The 22,368-nt window shown below is 40.1% G+C and overlaps 1 protein-coding gene across 10 annotated transcripts in view; it reads left to right on the top strand.

Annotated features, from left to right (window-relative positions):
* The window catches only part of ARMH4 (armadillo like helical domain containing 4), a 230,560-nt gene that overhangs the window by 150,642 nt on the left and 57,550 nt on the right, over positions 1 to 22,368 (top strand). For all 10 annotated transcript variants that reach the window (XR_010405202.1, XR_010405201.1, XR_010405200.1 and 7 more), the window contains one exon: positions 2,054 to 2,311. Coding sequence is in view for 7 of the 10 variants with exons in the window: in XM_064571104.1 (XP_064427174.1) it covers positions 2,054 to 2,311 (258 nt within the window). In the remaining 3 variants the exon portion in view is untranslated. The remainder of the gene's footprint in view (positions 1 to 2,053; positions 2,312 to 22,368) is intronic.

Genomic DNA, 22,368 nt, shown 5'->3' with positions numbered 1-22,368 from the left:
TGTAATATTTTTTAAAAGTTAAAAAAAACCCTGTAAACAAGAGGTGCAAAGGAATGTGTGTGGACAACATTGTCTAGAAGCAGAAAAAGAGAGTCTCAGAATTCCTGGGTGGCTCTAATCCTCCCTCTTTCCTTCTCCACCATCCCAGGAGAGTTCCTTTTTGCAAACTGCCTTGTGGAGAGCCAAGACAAGAGGCCAAGGGCAAGGCCTTCAGTGAGCTTTGTGAGCTCTCATCAGGGGCTTCAGGGTGCATCCATGGTGAGGGGGGAGCCTCGAAGTATTCCTAGAAAATTAAAATTGGTGAAACAAAGTAAAATTGGGGATCTTACGTTTCCTACAGCTACTCCACTTAAAGCATTGAATGTGACAAATTGTGAATTGAACTCTTATGGTGATGGTAATGATAATGGTTTTTTTCAAGTGTGCTTTTCTGACTGTCTTTGATCAATATCCTATTTCCTAACCTCGTTTAGAGTGGAATTAAGAATGTTGATGTAATCATTTCCACTTTCTTGGGTCAGTCTTCCAACAGGAGCCAGGAGTGCATATATGTACCTCTCACTTAACATGTTGTGACTTCTACTCACTGATATGGAAGAAGAATAAAAGGAAAATTCTGCCCAAATGATGAATTTTCTTGTTTAGTATTATAAGATACAAAAGGGTTGGGACACTCTTTAAGTTCTGTTAGTATTTTGGTGCTTTCAAATGGGCAAATCTTTTTTTTTATCAAAGTATAGTTGACACACAATGTTACATTAGTTTCAGGTGTACAACATAGTCTATACGTTATGCTTGTTCATCACAAGTGTAGCTACCACCTGTCACCATACAATGCTATTCCAATACCATTGACTATATTCCCTGTCCTGTACCTTTTATCTCTGTGACTTATTCATTCCATAACTGGAAGCCTGTATCTCCCACTCCCCTTCACCCACTTTGCCCATCCCCCATCCTTTCTTTCCTCTGGCAACCATCAGTTTGTTGTCTGTATTTATGGGTCTGTGTCTGCCTTTTGTTTGTTTGTTTATTGATTTGTTTTGGTTTTTAGATCCCACATGTAAGTGAAATCATATGGTATTTGTTTTTCTCTGTCTGACTTATTTCATTTAACATAATACCCTCTAGGTCCATTCATGTATTGCAAATGGCAAGATCTCACTCCTTTTATGGCTGAGTAACATTCCAAGGTATTTGTATATACCACTTCTTTATCCATTCATCTATCCTTGGATACTTGGATTGCTTCCATATTTTGGCTATTGTAAATAATGCTGCAATAAACGTGGGGGTGCATATATCTTTTTGAATTAATGTTTTCATTTTCCTTGGGTGGAATTACTGGATCATATAGGATTTCTATTTTTAATTTTTTGAGGACTCTCCGTACCCATCTTCTACAGTGGCTGCACCATTTTGCATTCCCACCAACAATGCATGAGTGTTCCTTTTTCTCTACATCTTCACCAACACTTGCTTGTCTTTTTGTTTCTAGCCATTCTCACAGGTGTAAGGGGATATCTCATTGTGGTTTTGATTTGTATTTCCTTGATGATTAGTGATGTTGAGCATCTTTTTATGTTTGTTGGCAATTTGTATATCTTCTTTGGAAAACTGTTTATTCAGGTCTTCTGCCCATTTTTTAACTGGATTATTTGTTTTTCTGGTATTGAGTTGTATAAATTCTTTATATATTTTGTATATTAACCTAGTGGGTCCACCTTTAATGGCCTCCAGAAAACAGGGATGGGATGTTTTCTACTTTTGTAAATATAAATTTGACTACTAAAAATTTATATTACCTGAACTTTGACTCCAAATAAACATGCTGCATACTAATGATCTGACATAATTGTGATTTTGAAAGTTTAAAACAGGTATATGGTGAGCACATAATCCTGCAAGGCCCACATCGCCCAACTTCGGCTATAAAATTTGTTTCCAAAGGTCAAGCACAATTATTTTGTAGTGTTTGGGTCATTTCAAAAGATTCGTATGTAGGCACTTACTGTATTCCTTTGTGTTTCTTGTTGATTTCTTTTTTTCCTAGAGGGAGAAGAAGATGAGGATGAAGAAGATGAGGAGGAGGAAGATGAAGAAGAGGAAGATGAGGAGGAAGATGAAGAAGATAAAGACACAGAGTCCCTGGATGAGAGCTTGGATGGTGATGCTGAACTGCCTGGGTTTACTCTCCCTGGCATCGCGTCCCAAGAACCTGGCTCAGAGCAGGGAAACCTGGGCCCTTTGGATGGAGCTACCTACCAGGTGCCAGACGCCATCAAGTGGGAACAGCAGAATCAGGGCCTGGGTAAGAGTCATGCGTGTTTCCTTCCTCCTCCCTCTCCTCCTTTTATTTTTCTAAGGTGGCAGCTTTCTTTCTTGGCATCGATTATGGAGCAAAATGGATTTCCTGGTGATGTTTATGGATGGTTCATTTCAGAAAAAGTCATCAGTTTTTTCTTATATGTTTATATTTAGTGCTCTTAAATAGCCAGGCTCCAAACAGTCCCCAGCTGCCCACTAAGAGCACAGTTACCTAGTTTTTGGAAGGAATTCCATCTTTCCTTCCCAGCTGGAAGACAACTCTAGGTTTATGGGAGGACTTCCAAATGGGGAGAAGACGTGAGTAACCAGTGTGCTGAACAAGCAGCGTGAATGGTCTGAAGTCACTAAACAAATATATGGTGTTACCTTCTGTCGCTGTGGAATTTGCTCCCTAGGAGAAATTCTTCCCCCTACCCGTGAGCACATGCTCGGCAGTCTTGTTGCTTTTCTGTTTCCTCTTAAGGCTGCATTTGGTTGTCAGATACAGGCTCAGTTCAGCAGTCAGTGTCCAGACACCCACGTGCTTGCTCTCTCTCGGGCATGGCCCGAATTATCCTGGGGAGGCTCCATGGATGCAGGCTGACCTAACCTCAGACACTCTCTTCCTGGTCAGCAGGGACGCTCCCCCATCTGTCTCCTCTTGGCTTTTTCTGGAGAGATGCTATAAGCTCTGGGTGATTCCTTGAGGCCTTCCACTTCTCCAAAGAAATACCCCCTCTGAAATTCTCTGAGTCTTTAACAGCTAGCCCCATTTATAACCTTCAGTGCAGCAGAGGTTAGGTTTAAAAGTCATATAATCAGTGTTGGGCGATTTCATTAAAAATTTGGATGTTGGTCTGAAACTTTGCTCTGGAATATCATACTCTTGTATCGTGGTGCCTCGGTTGAAATGTCCAATTTTAAATCCTATTGCATATGATTTCTTAAAGATCATTCTTCTCTCTCATGAAAACTCTCTTTTAGATCTGTGGTGAGAAAGGGTGAGTGCATTAATACGAGTGCAGAGCTGGAAAATCGCTGTGTCAGGTTATTGCATGATTGTGTAGTTTAAAATAAGCTCTTTTTTTTAAAAAAAGATTTTATCTATCATCTATCTATCTATGTATCTATCTGAGGGAGAGAGAGCACATATGCTTGCATATGAGTGATGGGGGCTGAACGGGGCAGAGGGAGAGGGAGAAGTAGGCTCCCGGCTGAGGAGGGAGCCCCATGTGGGGCTTGATCCCAGGACCCCAAGATCATGACCTGAGCTGAAGGCAGGCACTTAACCGACTGAGCCATGCAGGCACCTCAGCTCTTTTTTTTTTTTTAAAGCTGAAATTGGACTTGGTAAAACTTTTAAAGGTTTACGGTCTAAGGAGGAATGCTTTTCTTTGATGAACTGTCCTTTCTATTTGGTTAATTAATTCATCCAACAAACCTAACTGAGCACCTACTCTGTTCCTGGAACTTTGCATGGCCCCAGAGACAGAGAGAAAAGCAAGAGTGGTGCCTTTCTTTGATTAGAGCAGAACCCACTTCATAAAGGTTTCAACGTGGGAAGGGTGAGCTTTATAATAAAAGTAGGTTATAAGAGGGCGAAGCAGAAATATGGAAGCCAGCCTTATTTTCTTCCTATGCTGCTTCCTGATTCCAGCCTCCATGCACAGCTAAGTATTCTTAAATTAGAGATACCAATTTAGTGACTTGTTATGCTTTTAAAGGTGATTCCCACAAGTCCTGAGATTTTTTTTTAATAATCCGAGTTTCTCTTACTATAATAATTTACCATTTCCCCAGAAGTCCCTTACCTTTTACTGTTACATCCTTTCCTGGTAAACTCATTTTATCAACATGTTTTTAGCACTGAGTTTCCTGGGAACCAAAACAAGGAACAAATCTTCCAAGCTGGTTTTTTTTTTTTTTTTTTTTTTTCCCTCCCACTGTGGGAAGACTGTGTTTGAGTAATGTCTGGGACTAGAATTTTATTTGCTCATCAACATTTTCTTAGAGTGTCAGGAGTATCTCTCCTAGTCACTTACAACCAGTAATAACTTCTGGATCAATATTAATTGGTACGGTTTTCTAAATACTCTGAGGTCAGATGAGACAGGAAAACCTCTCCTACTTGTGATGGATTTTGTGATAAGTAGAATAGTGTCTGTGTCCTAATCTCTGGAACTTTTACCTGGCAAAAAGGACTTTAGCGAGGTGATTAAGTTAAGGATCTTGAGATGGGGAGGTTATTCTGGATCATCTGGGTGGGCCCAATATAATCACAGGTGTCCTTGTAAGGGGGAGGTAGGAGAGTCAGAGTCAGAGAAAGAGATGTGATGAGAGAGGCAGAGGTCAGAGTGATGTGGCCACAAGCCATGGAATGCTAGCAGCCTCCAGAAGCTTAAAAAGGCAAGGAAATGGATTTTCCCCTTGAACCTTGAACCTCTAGAATGCAACCCTGCTGACACCTTGATTTTAGCCCCTCAAGACCCATTTCAGACTTTTGACCTGCAGAACTGTAAGATGATAGATTTGTGTTGTTTTGAGCCATTAAGTTTGTGGTAATTTGTTACAGCAGAAATAGGAAACTAATACAGATTTCAGTAAGTATTTCATGGGAAGCATCATTTTAGGAGTAGAGCTACATGGCGGCTGTAGTCAGAGTGTGAACATTGTAAACTTAAGTGTAGTTTTTTCTTTTTCAAAGATTTAAGTATTTATTTTAGAGCGAGTGAGAGAGAATGAGTGTGAGAGTGGGGGGAGGGGCAGAGGGAGAGGGAGAGAGTATCTTCAAGCAGACTCCCTGCTGAGCACAGAGCCCAAGGCAGGGCTCAATCCTAGGACCCTGAGATCATGACCTGAGTCAAAATCAAGAGCCGGCCACCCAACCTACTGAGCCACCCAGGTGCCCCAATTGTAGTTCTTCATGAATCATTAAACGTGCAAAAATTGAGACCTTTTAAAAAGTAATTCTATTTAATATAATACCACTCTAATTAACCTTCTTCATTCTTGTTTTCAGTTGGGTTATGTTACTTATAAATTATCACATCCTATTTTATAATTTGAGTGATATTCCAAAGCAAATGCTAAAACCCATATAAACCTTTAAAAATGAACAGATTGAAGTGGGTAGCTGGGATTGGCTAAAAATAACACAAACTCTTTGAATAGATTATAGTTTCATTTCCTGTGAAGTAACATGAGCAGACAACTTAGATGACTTTCTAAGCAAAGCAGTAGATTCATGGCCTCAAATTCTCTGAACTTCTGTTTTCTGCTTGTTACATACACTTTGCCTCTAAAGCTTTGGAGGGAGAGATCTCAGCTTCTTGATCTTGCTGTTGAGAGGTGTGAGTGGAATGAACTGTGTGTCGTTGGGATAGAGAGAATTAACAGTGAAAGTCCCTTGTTATGGTCAAGGTGGATCGATTGATTGGTGAAATGCTAGTAACATATAGGAAGTTCTTTATTCAAATATGCAGAATCAATTTCTTCTCTTATCTAACAAGTTCATTTTCAAATTTATTGGCCAGGACCTGTCCAGAGAGCAGACGTGGTGACTCACCCCACTTCTAATCCTGTTTTATACTGTAATAAATCGCACAACTATGCTTTTTAATGTATAAAATCAATATGACCAAAGTTGAGTCAACATATCCATTTTAATGCCAAAGCATTTCCAATGTAATTAATACCTGGGGGTTCTTTCCTTTTTGTATTCTTTTTTTTTTTTTTTTTTTTAAGATTTTATTTATTTATTTGAGAGAGAGAATGAGATAGAGCATGGGAGGGGGGAGGGTTAGAGGGAGAAGCAGACTCCCTGCCGAGCAGGGAGCCCGATGCGGGACTCAATCCCGGGACTCCAGGATCACGACCTGAGCCGAAGGCAGTCGCTTAACCAACTGAGCCACCCAGGCGCCCCTCCTTTTTGTATTCTATCTCTGTCAGGATGCCTCTAGCTATAGGTAGCAGGAACCTTAACTTAAATTTGTTTGAAGAGTAAAGAAATCTATTTCTTTGAAAACAAGAAGTCCAGAGACAGAGCTCTTGGGTCAGTTGACTCAGTAGCTCCGCAGTCATCAGTGACCGAAGTTTCCCCATCTTGCTGCACTGTCCCCCTTGGTGTGTGACTTTGTCCCTGGACTGGCCTCCTTATGGTTGCAATGGCTGCAGTTACTTCCAGCGTCCCACCCAGAGAAGACATTGTCCAGAGAAAGGAGGCTGTCTTTTCACCATGTTTGTTTCTTAAGAGAGAGCCTTTCCTAGAATCCCCCAGTAGAATTCTTCCTGCCTCTAATCAGCTGGGGTTAGGCCACATGCCCATTTCTAAACAGTCATTGCAAGCGGTCTGTGATCACATGGCTGGTGGGATGGTTGGGGGTGGGTGTCAATCACCAGGTGATCACCCGTGATTCCTGTGTGTTTCTGTTCACTTCCTTGTATCTGATACTATCCATGTCTCTTCTATCCTCTAAGAATCCCATGGTCAATCCTGTTAAATTAATGACCTTATTTTCAATATGTCTTGAGTTCATAAGTTCTGGATGAGAGCCCGAGGGAAGCATTGTTCCATTTTCTTCCTCAGGAGACCATTTTGACTACTTTTGCATTTGGTTGATGTTCTGGATGGACAGCGCTTCCAAAGCCATCAAGTAGTTAAGTGCAGAATTATTACAGCTATCTTCACTTTTTTTTCAAAGCCTACATCTAACATTAGAATGGGCTTTTGATTTAGGAATAGTATATTTTTCTCTGGAGGTCTTTAAAAAGCACGGTAAGTATTTAATTAACAGACTAGGGTTGTTTAGCAGAAGAATGAAGAGCTCTGTGTATCTATCTTTTCATCAGACATTCAGTGAGCACCTACTACGTGTGTGCTGTATGCTGTGGAAATACTGACAGGCTGACATATGTAGAGATAAATTACCATGGGGCAGAGAGTGGTCCCATAGATGTGAGGTCAGTGGATGAGCAATTCCACCGCGAGGACCTGAGTCATCACTTACAACCAGAGGTTGATTTGAGTGGCAGCCATCTGTGAGGTGTGACTTCAAGGGGGTTTTGCCTGGTCCCCTAATTTATATCACCCTTTCTGCCTTAACATGATGCCTACTTTTCAATATTAGAGCCTTCCTTTGGATTGAGATTGAAGGCCTTGAGAAGGCATTCAAAAAATGCAGATCTGCTATCTGGGCAGGATAACTCATTAAGATATTATCATTTATTTATTACTATTGTTATTAATTTGCCAGGCTCATTAGCTCATGATTTTGGATGATGTTAAGACAAAAGAGAAAGGAACACAAGACAAATGTGTTTTGAATTGGTAGGGAGGTAGAATGAACTGTAGGCAAAGCGTATGGAGGTTGGACCCTATAGAAACCGAGCACTTGACTGTGGGAAAGTCAGGCCTTTAGCCCTAAAATATGCCAGCTCTTCTCCTTCTTCCCCTTGTGCTCCTTCTTATTCTTTGAAAACACTTAACATGTAGCTGAGACTGAACACTTAAATATACTCCAACTTGGGCTGTGGCAGCAAGGAGAAGATGCTCCGCAAAAGACAGTGGGAAGTGTGACATTTCAAACAACTCTCCACTGCAACAAAAGTCAGTGTATTTTGATGTATAACATGTTAAGCTATGGATTAAAAGGTTGCTCAGGAAGCTTCCTGGGCTAATGTAGGTAAATATATGTATGAAAGGAGAGGGAGGAGTGGAACCTTAATCCAACATAACCAGCACAAAGTGAGTGGCAGATTGGCTAAAGCCTCCAGACCAGTGGTTCTCAATCTTGGCTACCCATTGAAATCACCTAGAAAGTGACACAATATACCGAAGCCTGGGTCTTACCCTAGAGGACAACTGTCCTAGATTGATCTCCTGGTTGTTCCCTTGGGGTAAGGCAACTTCTGTTTATGCAGGGGGATGGAAAAAGAGGATTTTAAGAAGTGTTTGTATATTCTATGAATGGAATCCCCATTAATAGAGATTTACATGGCTTTTAGTGATCTTCCGTATATTGTGTTAGTGTGCCTTAAGAAAACCCTCCCCAGCTTTATACAGTCACATTGAGATCAAACTTAAAGTCAATATCTATGCTTTAGTTTCCCCAGAAAGCCAATGGTTGCATTATGGACTCCTGAATCTGGATGGGGGCAGGTTTGTCCCCAGACTTCTGCATCTGGGAAGACTGAGCATCTTCTGGTGTGAGTGTCCTCGGTGGGCATCTCCCAATTGCCTGGGGTTTCTTCCTGTCCCAAGTTGGTACCCAGGGTTTCTAGATTTGAGAGTAATGCCATTTGCCCTTTCTTTGGAAAGGACTGAATTATTTTTTCTGGTCAGAAGGAGCAGAAGATTTAGGTGCAGACCTCCTTTTTCACATAGGCAAGGCACCCTGACGCCAGACTTTAAAATAGAGATTGTGATCCCTGCCTCTCTCTGCCTCATGAAGATGAGCCCATAAGAGAAAAGAGGTCAGTCTGCAGAGGAGGATGCCTTCCAAGGCCAAAATTTTATTTCTTCATAGATCTTTCCATTTGAGCTGTTGGATTACTTGCAGGTTAGTACTAGTTGGAGATTCCAGGGGAGAAAAATCTGTCCATATGCCTGTGCTGAAACTCAGGATTTCCGTAGGCTTTAAAAGCACTTATTTCCTGAATTTTCCATTTACTTATTTTTATCCTGTTGTATTGTAGGTATTTTTGTCAGGAGCCTTAAATCCTCTTTTTAGCACAAGTTAGGTTATAAATAGGGTAAATTCATAAAAATGAATAGACTTCCTTCCCGCTGACCGTTTCCAGCTGTGCTCACAAACGTCTGCCGAGGACCACAAAACAGAAATTCATATGAACCAAAAGTCAACAGGGGAGCTGGCCAAGCCTACAGAGAATCAGGTGCTGGCCTAAAAACAATTTAATGTACTTTGTTCCTTCCTGTCATTTTGATGTTCATGACCCATCTGATGAGCAGTTATGTGTATTGGCTACAAACTTTCGTGTTCCTTTAACATAGGAAACGTTAAGCTGTTTGGAAAGAGGAAAAGATTGATGGCATGGAAAAGTCTGTGGATTGTGCTAAATTTTTTTTTAAGACTGACACCTAATGACTTTTCAGAGCTGTCTGTAAGACTTTTGCACCAACAATCTCAGGCTGAACCGAGGCTTCAGGAATTCATTAATTCTAAGAGTCATAGGCAGAACTCAGATCATTAACACACACACACACACACACCGTTCACTTTGCCCAAGTTCGCTGTGGGACACTGAAAGTCCCCTTCTCCTCCTAAGTTTCTTTTGAGAAAACGAGTGAGGAAAACCCACAAAATGGACTCAGTGGAGAGTGTCTCTACAGCATGGCGACAGCCACAACTACCCATGTGTACGATTTTGTATGTTCAGAGCAGCTAACTCCCTCAGACATAAAGCCTCTCTGGGGATAGTCCTGTGTTGAGGAAGGGAAATCAGTGTTAGTTGTTAAAATAAAAATCTTTGCACCAGCCGTGTCTCTCCAGTACTGAGGTAGTAGGTTCTGCATGATCTAAAAGAACTGCCAACCTCTCAAGCTGGCCTCAGGAAGCCAAAGCTATTTTCGAAATTCAAAGGACTTAATGGTGCAAAGCAAAAATACAACACAGCAAAAGGGAAAGAGGGATTAACTGTTAAACCAAGGAATCAGACATTTAGATCAGGTCACTTGGAGATTCAACAGTTCATGGATAGGAAGCATTTTTGTCTCTTTTATATATCACTGGTATATTCCAGCACCTCCACGATCCATCTGGGGTCTGCTTTCCCACTTTACTTTTCCTGGCTTCTCTGGTCCAGACTTCTGCCTTCATCAGGCTGTTGTCTCTGTCATCAGAGCATGCATTTCTGCAGACATGCGTCTGTCCATGTGCCGCTCTTGCCGAAGCCTTTCCTGGAACCCCTAACTCACACTGAGCCCTCGTTTGTGAAACTCGCCCAGCAGTTATTGTCAGGATTGCTCAATTTCCATTCACCCACTATCTCATTTTGCTTATTATTTTTTGGGAGCCTCACAACACTTAGCACTCAGCATTGAGTACTGTGGATTGCTTAAAAGGGAGTTCTCTTCCAGCTCGTGACCATTCTGCACCTGAAACTTTCCATCACCATTGGCAGGACGGATGGGTATGCTTTATTGCTCTCTGCCAGTTAAACAGTAGTCCCTTATGTAACTATCCTGAGTTGCAATATGGGGCCGAGGTGAGGTTTTTAAATGCAATTCAGCTCGATTAATGGAAAGAGCATTAGCTTGATTCATGGACAAAAATGGTAACTGATCAGGTATTGAAGGTTTCCCGTAATGCTTATAACTGACACTAAGTTAAATATCATGTGACAGGTAGAACTTCATCTGATAATAACTTTCTCTGGTTCTCTGTACTTACCCCATAGTAGTTTTTACATCTACAAAGCCTTTAGTAATGAACTAATTATAGCATGCCTTTGGGTCATAAACCATAGATAGCATGTTGAAGGCTAGGTTTTTGGGAACATAATCTAGCATTTTATTTTATTTTTCCAACTTTATTGAGATATCATTGACATACAACATTGTGTAAGTTCAAGCTGTACAATGTGTTGATTTGATATACTTATATATTGCAAAATGATTATCAATGTAGCATTAGCTAACACCTCCATTCCATCACATAACCACCATTTTTTTTGGGGGGGGGGTGAGTAATCTAACATTTTAGAATATTTTTTTTTCAGTATGAACTTTAAGTGATTCCATATTGAAGAACTGATTAGACCTTGGAAATGTTGGGCCAATTACCTTCATTGTCTTAGCATCTGAATCACATAGAATCAGATGATTGCATTCCCACAGTGATCTATCACTCAAAAATTTTCCAAATAGTGAATTTGGTGGCATAGTGGAGATAAGGCCTTTGTAGCTTCTACTAAAGAATATAAACAGCCATAGTATCAGCTAGGTGGAAGTGAGAAATTTATTGAGCCTGATTCTCTTTGCTACTGGATTAGAGCTTCCCCTAGTCAGAGAATCCAATTGTCTTTTTATATCTTACTTCTGGGTGCAGGAAAACTATAATTATAATAATAGTATTTTAAATGCTTTAGGGTCCCGCTTTGAAAAAAAAATTCTCTTTTCGTGTCTTTAATGCCATATAGGAGGTCCTAGATATTTAGTTCTTGTGTCAAAATTTCACTAAAAATAAATTTGGACTATTGATTACGGAAATCCTTCTGGAAACCTACACTCAAATATCTTGGCTCCAAGTTATTCATCTTTATTTCTACAATGATCTGTATGAGATAATAGACTTAATGTTTTACAGAAGCTGAAGCCCTTATCTGTATTTTCATAATTAAATTTCATTGAATTAAAAAAATTTTCATTGAATTAGAGAATTAGGGGGAAAAATCACATTTCTTTCATTAGGAATGGCTTTCTTATGTGAAAATTCAGCAGTCACTTTTCCTTTGGAGAACTAGAGAAGGAGTACTGGAACTAAGCCAGAAAATAATCTTTTCATCAGCTACAGTTAATAAAAACATTAATAAGGCACATTACATCTGAGGAGAATGCTGTGAACTAATTCCTTCGTAATCAGAATGCACTTGTAGGCTCAGTTGGGGAATTATGGTGATATAATTTAGTAGGCTCTTCTGAGAATTAAACAAGAAGAAATACTGAGAGAATTGGGAAAATTTTCAGAAAGGAAGAAATGAAATATAAATCACCCTCGTTGTAAAATACAGAGGGAAGTAAACAAAGGTGATGTTAAAAAGCGTCCAATTATGTTAAAACAAAATTGAGAAAGTAGTGGAAACAGCGTCCTTATCTCTTGATTTGAAGTTAGATGGTGTAAATTAAGGTGAATTATTTAATCAAATGTTATTCGTACACCATACTAAGAATCTGGAATATTTGGAGTCTCTCAGACATTATTTGATCACCAAAGAATGCACTTGACTTTTGGATTTCAGAAATTAGAACAATTCAGCAGTTTTTCCCTGTCTCCAACTGAGACCATTAAAGAAGGATGCTAAAGCCTCAAAGCCAAGCTTAGTGATTAGGGGTGGTTGAAGTCAGCCCATGAACTTGTTCATTTCATTTCAGCATTTGAGAATTGATAACTGCAGGGTTCTGCTTTTCCAACTCAGAACTGTTCTGCTTTTCTGTTGGACAAAAAGATTCTTTCACAGAACCTGGCACAAAATATAGATATATGGTCAACAACAGGTCCCAGTTTCAATTCATGTGGAGCATCTTTAAAATAAACTTCACAAACATACAGATTATCGAGACCCAGGGAAGGAATTTAAAGTGAAGAAGTGCTCACAGCTGAGGGAATTTTGATTACATCTTCCATCTCTAAGTTTTCCTGCAGGGCTGAAATATTTCTGGAATAATGGGATTTGAATTTTAAGCTGCTCCTTTTGAAAGAGGACAGCAACTGTTTGAAACAGGATGGATTTGATGAATCCTTGGGATAAATACTCAAAGTAATGTTGGCTACTTCCAACTGCTTAAGGTCTGATATGAAATCAGCCATAGGCAGCAGGTGAATGACTACCTGGGTTAGTTTATCACAGGCCTGATAAAGTGTTGCACATCCTGCAGGACCAAGTCCTTGGGCTTCTGAGCCCTGCCACATGGGAAGTGGATGGGTCAGGGAGGCCATGCACAGAGAGATAAGGTGAAGAGTTGTTGCCACATAGCCCTTACTATTCAGGGCTGAGCCACTGAAACCACAGAGACAACTCATTGACTTAACCCACTAATAAAAACAGGGTTGGGGCAAACCGTGGGAAAAACTATGATGCCAGGAAGTTTGTTTTCAGAGGAATCTTGCAGCCTTTTCTTCCTCCTTCTCCCTGGTCACCATCTTCCTCATCCTCACCTTTGCATTCTTCCTTTGAGCTCAGGTGGCACCCCCGCAGGACCTCCCTGGCATCCAGAGGGACCTCGGTGTTCTCTTAATTCCTTTCTCTGTATTGAAACACTCTTTCTCAAAGACCTTGGTTTGGAGACTTTTGAGGGACATCAACAATTCATAGTTGTTAAAAGATACATTTTAAAATTAGAATTAATCATGATTCTCATTCAGCTATAAAATGAAAATGTGTCAGAGATTTTGAAAAACTCATTAATTAATAAAGGAACCAGGCAGATGCTACAACCAGTTCAAAGCAGAGATCAAAGAATCATAAATTTACATAGACTCAAGGACCATTAAAATGCATTTAGAAATGGACGCTGGGTGACTTTTTCCGATTTTTTTCATCTAGAGAAGAATTATTTGTATTGCTCTGAGTTATCTACAATTTAAAGAGTTGTAAAATAGTCCAAAGGCAGTGCAGAGCCCTAATGGAATCATGTAATTTTCAGAGGCTTCAGCATGCCATTGCAAGGGTATTCAATAGTCTCTTCCTTATTCTGAAGTTTATATTTTTTTCTAACACCCTAAAGTAAGAATACCTTGTAGCCCTAATTTGTTTGGAAACATTTCTATTGTGAAAGAATACTTGTTAACTCAGAGAAGACATTGGATAAGTGGGAATGTATCTGTTAGGGAAGGCCAGCTACTGTAACAAACAACTCCCAGCTCAGTGGCTAAACATAATGGATTTCTTACTTGCCCTTTCACAGTTCCCAGTCACTCACTCAGTTATACTTCCATCCAGGGTCTCCACATCTTTTTGGGCCTAGGCAGCCTCACTGGATCCACTGCATCCAGCCAGAAGGGAGGAGAGAGAAATTAGGAAAGCCTGCTGGGAACTCTTCAGCTTGGAATGGACTATTCCATTCAGATTATGTTGGCGAGAACTAGTCACATGCCCCCACCTGCCAGGTGATCACGATGGTAGTAAATGCGCCGTAGCTGAAGCAAAAGCAGCTTGGTGGACGCTTTGCATTTTCAGGAGTCTGCGTCTAGGAGCAAGTCCCTTACAAGGCAAACTCCAGAACACTATTTGCCGTTTATAAATTATTGCTCGGTCATTAGTGATGAGCAGAACATAGTGTCTCCTCTCCAGGAGCATGTGAGTCACAGGGAAGAAAAATCTGTACTGTGAGGCAGGATATGACATATGCTGTGGACAAAAAAAAAAAAAAAAAAAGTGCTCTGAAGGTACCAAAGGATGGAAGAGTAATTTCAACCAGGAGGAACCATGCGAAGCATTAGAAACAACATACAGGTTGGCAGTTGAGAGCCTAGAATTTGGAGTCAGGAAATCCTGGATTCAAGGCTTCACTTTACCACCATTGACCCTGGATGAGTTTTCAAATTTTCTGAGCCTTGGTTTTCCTAACTCTAAAAAGGGCTTAATAACTCTCAGTGCATAGGCTTTTTGTAACATTACATGAAGAAATATACATGTGCAAAGTGAAGCAAAAGCTCATTTATATGAAACCTTAAAGGTTAGGTTGCCTTTAACAGGCAGTGAAAGGCAAGGGGTCTGCTACAAAAAGGCCTTTGGGTTCCATTCCTTTCCTGCCTCTCTCCTCAGGGAGCTTTTATATATGGGTGTTCCTAATCAGACTGTATTTGAGAAAAGGGAGTCCACTTACCAACCATACATTTGAAAACCTAGATATTTTTGAAGAGTATAATAGTTGAACTGTTTAAAAACCTGACAAGGATTTCTAGCAGCCTTTGCTGATTTATTCCTTCTTTCCCAACAGTGGTTGTCTGCACAACACCCAATTAACTATTTAGTTTAACCACTGTATTGTGAAGCAATTGCCTGCCTTAGAGACAACATAAATAATTGATTGGTTTTTCACTTTTCAGATATTATTTCTTTAAGCTATAGATAAGGTTTCTGTTTCTTATTCTACATTTTTGCCTATAAGGTTTTTTTTTCCAGGTTCATTTATATATTTTAATTTTGGCAACATGTAGGATAATTACAAGAATGCTGTTAGGAGAGAAAAAAAATCACAACATGACTACCTTCAGAACATTTAGCATGAAAGCAGTAGCATTAAGATATGAACTTGAAGGAACGCCTGGGTGGCTCAGTCAGTAAAGCGTCTGCCTTCGGCTCATAGACAATAATACAGACACAGTGTACCTAAACTTGAGCAAAGTATAGCATAGCTTACAGGTATCCCTAGAGACAAAATGGAAAAATACACTCTGCATAACAGTGAAGTCAGCTGGGTTTGGTGATGGTAGCCCAGATAACAAATGAAATAATGTCACTTGGAGAAAGCCATGAGCCTCACTGTTAGAACTTGACCCATTCAGACCTTTTATTCATATCTTGGATGAAAATACAGAAGGCATGATAAAATGTTAGAAGGAATACATTGGATGACAAGGGTCAAGACTAACAAATAACTCAGAAAACTGGCTAAATCTAATAAGACGAAAGTTAAGGGAAACAAATATGAAGTCCCATACTTAGATTCAAATAGTTGACTACTCAAGCTCTGAGTAGAGGAGGCTTCATTTAATAAGAAGTATTTCAAGTGGAAAAAAAAATCGTGTTAGAGTTGACAGCGATCTCATACGCATTAACAATGTGAGTTGCCTTCAAAGAGGATGCATCATTTACTAAGTCTAACATTTGGAAAAAAGAAAGTAGTGCTCTAACTTCATAGTGCCCTTCATTGCCAGTCTTCATGTGTCAGACTCTGTTGGGGTTGGAGTGTCACGAAAGGCTGTCAGTTTGTGGGAGTTTTTTCTCTCAGTTCTGAAAACGGTACAAATTGGAGTTTCAGATTGAAATAAAAGACACCCAGTCCTTTCCTGTCACTGAGCAACTTATGAAGGGAGGAAAAGTTGCTTAGATTTCTTTCTTTCTTTCTTTCCTTTGTTCTTTTCTTTCTTTCTTCTCTCCCCCCCTCCCGCCCCCACAGGATTCCTTTAAATAACACTGGATAGCAGTGATTCTTAGGAAAAGGAAGGATAAGTGACTCGAATATCTAAGGGGTCATTCATCCTTGGCTCCATTCCCAAGTGCTTTCCATGCATATGGGCATCTCTTCCGTTTCCATAAACTTTGAGACCTGGAAACTCATTATACTGCTTAATGATGAGGGAACTCTTCAACAACAAAATGATAGCATACACTCTTCTTGCGTGTTTTGTATGTACCACATATTGGCTATGATGGAAACATAGAAAACCTGATTTAATCCTCACAGTAACCCTAAGAGATAGATAGTAACTTTTCCTTCATTTTACATATGAAGAAATTGAAGATCAAGACCATATATCCATCCAGTAAGTGGCAGAGCTAAGAATTAAATGCACATCCATTTGGTGGTCAAAATGCTGCTCTTAGTAAACAAATCCAAAGTCCCCTCACGGTTTTGTGAGCCCTTTCCAGTACCATGCTGGAGCTAGCCCATACTGAATTGCAAGAGTCGATTGTTAAAGTTTCAGGAATTTTGTAAGCCAATTGTTAAACCCAACCATTATTAAAAATAGAATTATATAAACTTAAATAAATTGTATTAAAACATAGGTAAACACACTCAAAACTCTTCACTTCCTAATTATTTTACTACGTTTTACTTCCATCTGTATGCTATCTTGAGGTTATTTACATCTGTATGGTGGAAATACTATATAGTGGTGTGCTACTGTGGATTTTTTCCCAACTCTACATTCAGTGATGTCCTATTGGTAGCTTGAAATTGGTTATGGTGAGAATATTTATACCACAGAAATGGGCAAGTGTTACAAATTGGGGCTTGATTTACTGTTTTGTTGATTGCCTAGAATTAAAGTGATGGAGAAAATGTTAATAATGCAGATTAAACTTTAAAAAACATGTTGGATCTAGTGCCAAAGCTGAGGGCGGCTTCAGTTTAATGAATATAATTTGTATCAGGGTGAAGAATAGTTGAACAGTGGATCACTCATCAGATTTAATAGCAGTAAATTTATTGGGAAAAGAGTTAGTGGAAGGGGATGTCAAACCAAAGATGAGTTGCAACCATAGGCTAGTTACAGGTAGAACAATTTGGTGAAAAGCAATGAAAGGGTTCTGTGAGAATCAGTTGGCTGTATAGCATTTACACTAAGGAATTGTATATCTGTTTTTATTTGTACATTGTGTACTGTGCGTTCTTTATATCAGTAAAATTTGTAATAAACACACACATGCTTTTTCTCAGGAGTGCTGGTTGTAAGTAAGCATTTACCAGGATATCACCGCTGTCTCCGCATGTTTGGTCTTCAGTGGAAATGAAGAACTTTTACAACCATGCTACTCTGGCGTTCTTCCATAATTTTCTCTTCTCTAGGCAGAATAATCTGTGATTCATTGATCTTTTCCTGTGGTTTTATTTTCCATGTTTTCTCTCAGCAGCCTGCATTTGGGCAGAAATCTCTTTACCTGAGGTGTGCAGAACGAGGCACACACAGTATTCCAGAAAGGAGATTACCCATGCTGGGTGGGAGACCTGCCTCACTGGGGACCCAGGATGGTGCCTGGAATAAGCATGACCTGGCAATCTGGAGAGAGACATGACTTCCTGCCCTGCAGGAGGCTGTCCCCATGAGTTATCTTAAGCAAAAGTTATTTTATTCTTTTTTTTAAATAAGATTTATTTATCTATTTTAGAGAGAGAGTGCAAGAGCGAGTGTGAGTGGGATGTGGGGCAGAGGGAGAGGGAGAAGGAGAAATGCAAACTCCCCACTGAGCGTGGAGCCCCACCTGGGGCTTGAACTCATCACCCTGAGATCATGATGAGCCTAAATCAAGAGTTGGACGCTTAACTGAATGACACATCCAAGTGTGCCTGAAGTTATTTCATCCTTTTTTTTTTAAAGATTTATTTACTTATTTAATATATATATGTAGAGAAGAGTGGGGGGGAGGGGCAGAGGGAGAGGGAGAGGGAGTCTTTCTGCCTTCGGCTCAGGTCATGATCCCAGGGTCCTGGGATCGAGTCCCACATCGGGCTCCCGGCTCAGCGGGGAGCCTGCTTCTCCCTCTGACCCTCCCCCTCTCATGTACTCTCTCTCATTCTCGCTCTCTCAAATAAATAAATAAATAAATAAATCTTTAAAAAAAAATAATAATTTTTATTTTTTAAAGGTTTTATTTATTTATTTGACAGAGACACAGCAAGAGAGGGAATACAAGCAGGGGGAGTGGGAGAGGGAGAAGCAGGCTTCCCGCGGAGCAGGGAGCCCGACGCGGGGCCCGATCCCAGGACCCCGGGATCATGACCTGAGCCGAAGGCAGACGCCCAACGACTGAGCCACCCAGGCGCCCCGGGAGAGGGAGTCTTAAGTAGACTCCGTGCTGAGCTTGGGGCCTGACATGGGACTCGATCTCATGACCTTGAGATCATGACCTGAGCCAAAGCCAAGAGTTGGATGCTTAACCAACTGTGCCACCCAGGCACCCCAAGTTATTTCATTCTTTTTTAAAAAATTTTTATTAACATATAATGTATTATTTGTTTCAGGGGTACAGGTCTGTGATTCATCAGTCTTACACAATTCACAGAGCTCACCAAGTTATTTCATTCTTAAGCAAAAGTTTGAATTAAGGTGAAGTCGAGAGTTCTCTGTAAGCATAAACTGCATTTCAGTGGCTGCTTCTTGAATTAGGCTACTAAGTATTGGACTTCTTGGTTTATCAAGAGAAATGTAAATATAATAGAATCTCTTCAATGATTCTGTTTGGAGATTTAAGAAGTAATACTTCCATAAATTTGTATGATCCTCTTACACTTTACTAAGTATTTAACACGTATGACCTTGCTTGTCCAAACAGTGAGATAAACAGGGAGCTATTAATATCCCCATTTTACTGTTGGGAAAACGGGCTCAGGGGAGTTCATAACTTGTTCCAAGTGCAGAGCTGGTTGGCAGAGAAGCTAGGTCTGGGGCTGCCAGTTTGTTTTCTCCGTCTCCAATGTCCTTTCCCTTCAATCTGCTTAAACAGAAAATCCCATTGAACTTGTCATCATCTATCTTCTAAGCACAAGTTGAAAAAAAAAGTCTGTCTAAAGGTAAATTATAGCTTTAATTTTTTTTTCTGAAGAAGTAAATAAATCCATTCTTTCTGAGATCAAGTGAGGAGGTGAAGAGGAGGTAGCAGTGGATTGCCTGCCAGGTTAATTGCTTTAGAGCTCAAAGGCACTGAGCATGCCTGTGCACACACCAGAGTGGGCGTCAGTTGACAGAATGACCTGATGAGGGGACAGCAGCTCAGGGTGGGTGGTTTGACTTTTTACTTTACTTCAGGCAATAAACGTAGTCCTCTCTAAAATCTGGGATTCTGTAAACATTTGAGTGTATGACTTGGGATATGTTTGTCTATAATCACAGGCAATATAGTACTTTATTTGTTTTTACACTTTTTGTGGCAGATTGGCTTTAGTGACAAGGCTAACACAGAGTGACTTCTTTTTTTTTTAAAAGATTTTATTTATTTATTTCACAGAGAGAGACACAGCGAGAGAGGGAACACAAGCAGGGGGAGTGGGAGAGGGAGAAGCAGGCTTCCCGCGGAGCAGGGAGCCCGACGCAGGGCTCGATCCCAGGACCCTGGGATCATGACCTGAGCCGAAGGCAGACGCTTAATGACTGAGCCACCCAGGCGCCCCACAGAATGATTTCTTAAGTGAACAAGGGGCCCTAGAAAAATAACAGGGTTACATTACTTTTGCAAAACGACGTAAGGATGTTTTCTTAAACTCTTCTAGGTTTCCTGATTTTTTTTCCCCCACCACTCATTTAGTTTGGAGTTGCCATATTTTAATGGTCCAAATTCCCAAAGAAGTGGCAACTTCCCAAAGCCAAATGTAGACATAGAGGGGGTATTTAGATAAAGAGGAGCTTATATTAGCAATACATTTCCTCTAGTGAGGCTTGCTTTCTTTTTCTTTCTTTCTTTCTTTCTTTCTTTCTTTCTTTCTTTCTTTCTTTCTTTCTTTCTTTCTTTCTTTCTTCTTTCTCTCTTCCTTTCCTTCCTTCCTTCCTTTCTTTTCTTTTTCTTTCTTTCTTTCTTTTCTTTTCTTTTTTTCTTTCTGAATCTTAAGCAGACTCCATGGCCATCCTGATGTGGGGCTCGTTCTCACAACCCTGAGATCATGACTTGAACTGAAATCCAGAGTTGGACGCCTACCCAACTGAGCCACTCAGGTGTCCCTAGCGAGGCATTTCTGCCATAATCATCCCCCCTCCTCATTCAGCAAGGTTCTAGTGAGAGGCACTGTAGCCAGGAGGTGGTATTGAGGGCTCTGTCGCTCATTTGCTGTGGGATAGGTTAATGAATATACACTCCAGTTTCCTATTGTAAAGTGGAAATAACAGTCTGTAAGACTCATTATGTAGGATGATAGGGTGACACCTGAATGCCCTGAAGTCTTGTCTCAGGCACCACCTGCAATCTGCAAGGGGAAGGTGACTCTTCCTCCATCTCAGCAGTAGATGTCGCTGCAGTCAACTAAAATTACAGTAAAGCTCTGGCCAAAGGGATTCTAGTACAGGAAAAAGGAAAAGAGCACTAATAGCTATTAAAATGAACAGAGCATCTAGCATTCTTCCCCACCCCAAACTCAAATCCTTTACAATATACTACTGTTTATTATTTTTAGTAACATATGTCTGATAATGGACAAGTCTCTTCAGAAAAAAAAGTTGATTCAGAAAACCATTTCATTCCATCTTTCACTTATTTACCAATTCATTCATTCAAGAAATACTTACTAGGCACCTGCAATGTGTGAGGCGCTTGCCAAGCTCTGGGCTTACAATGATGAATAGTACAGACAGCCTGACTTTATGGAGCTTCCTGCCTGGTGGGAAAGACAGGCAATTAAAGAGGTAATACCAAAAAAAAAAAAAAAAAAAAAAAAAAAAGAAAGAATTACAGTATAGAGAGATTAGCATAATCATAGGGCATGTGCTAGATGAAAAGCAGATGACAAGGGGACCTGGCTGAGTGGAGGGGTCAGGGATGGTCTCTGGGCTAAAACAGTGTTTCAGAAGATGCCCATATCATGCATCCAGGCACAAATTAGAAAGCCAGCATCTGGATTCCTTCACTCCATTTAAAATTCCCATGGGTTCTTGTTGTGGTTCCATTTACCTCCTTTGTCACCAGCACCATCTGAGATGCATAAAAATCGCCTTCCATCCTAATGTTACTGAGGTAATTTGAAAGGTCTAAAAAATTAACCATGATTTGTATTACTGACATGACCTCTCCACTGAGATATTAAAAACTGCTTAGTGTCTTTTATATGTCAGACACTTTGACAGATAGTCTTGATTATTTTATTAGTGTATGATATATGGAAGTTAAAATTGAATGTTGAAGCAATCTGTCTTCCCTTGTTTCTATATTAATTCTTCACTGGGGTGTTTGGATTAAACAAAACTTTCATGTTCCATCAGGATGTTGAAGTTAGCCTGAAACATAGTGGGAGCCACTTGGGTGACACTTACGTGACCTGGCTGGAGGGAAGGACTGGTCATGCATTAGAACTTGGACATTTTAAGCAGATAGTAAAGAAAGAAATATCAATAAGAAACATGAAGTTACTCTGATCAATATTTGCTGTATCTCCAGCAACTCCCAAATTATATCTCGAAACCTTGAATTCAATCTATTGCATCCCAAACATTGATTTTTGGATGAATAAAGACAAGTTAGTAAATCTGAATCCCTTATTTTTAGGAGATTCAGTGTAAAGACAGCAGAAATATATTCTGATGCATCAGTAACACCTTTTCTTGCCTCCTTTTCAATTAGGGTATGCAAAACTAAGTTTGCTTTTTTGAAAACTTAACTCTGAGGTCTGCACTCACCTGCATTTAATTCATTCAAAAAACCTTTATTTGTCACATTACAAAAACCATGGCCTCAGGGTTAGTATGACTGTATCTGTTGATCTTTCCAACTATTCTCCTTAGAATAAAGAAATGTTCCAATGTGCCGGGTTACAAAATGAATCGCCAAGAGCTAGACATTCAGAAGAGCAGGAGGCATAGCTGTTTACAGTGTCTCTTAATTTACAAACATGTTATGTCTTCTCTTCTATTTCCATGCTCAGGAAGCTAAAGTGTTTGGTGTTGTCTTAATTTATAA

This window comes from Mirounga angustirostris, unplaced genomic scaffold, assembly GCF_029215605.1.
Source record: "Mirounga angustirostris isolate CCGP_5_RB_7025 unplaced genomic scaffold, mMirAng1.0.hap1 SCAF_9, whole genome shotgun sequence".
Taxonomy (NCBI): Eukaryota; Metazoa; Chordata; class Mammalia; order Carnivora; family Phocidae; genus Mirounga; species Mirounga angustirostris.
The sequence above is the reverse complement of the archived record's forward strand: the minus strand, read 5'-3'. Positions and strand labels throughout refer to the sequence as shown.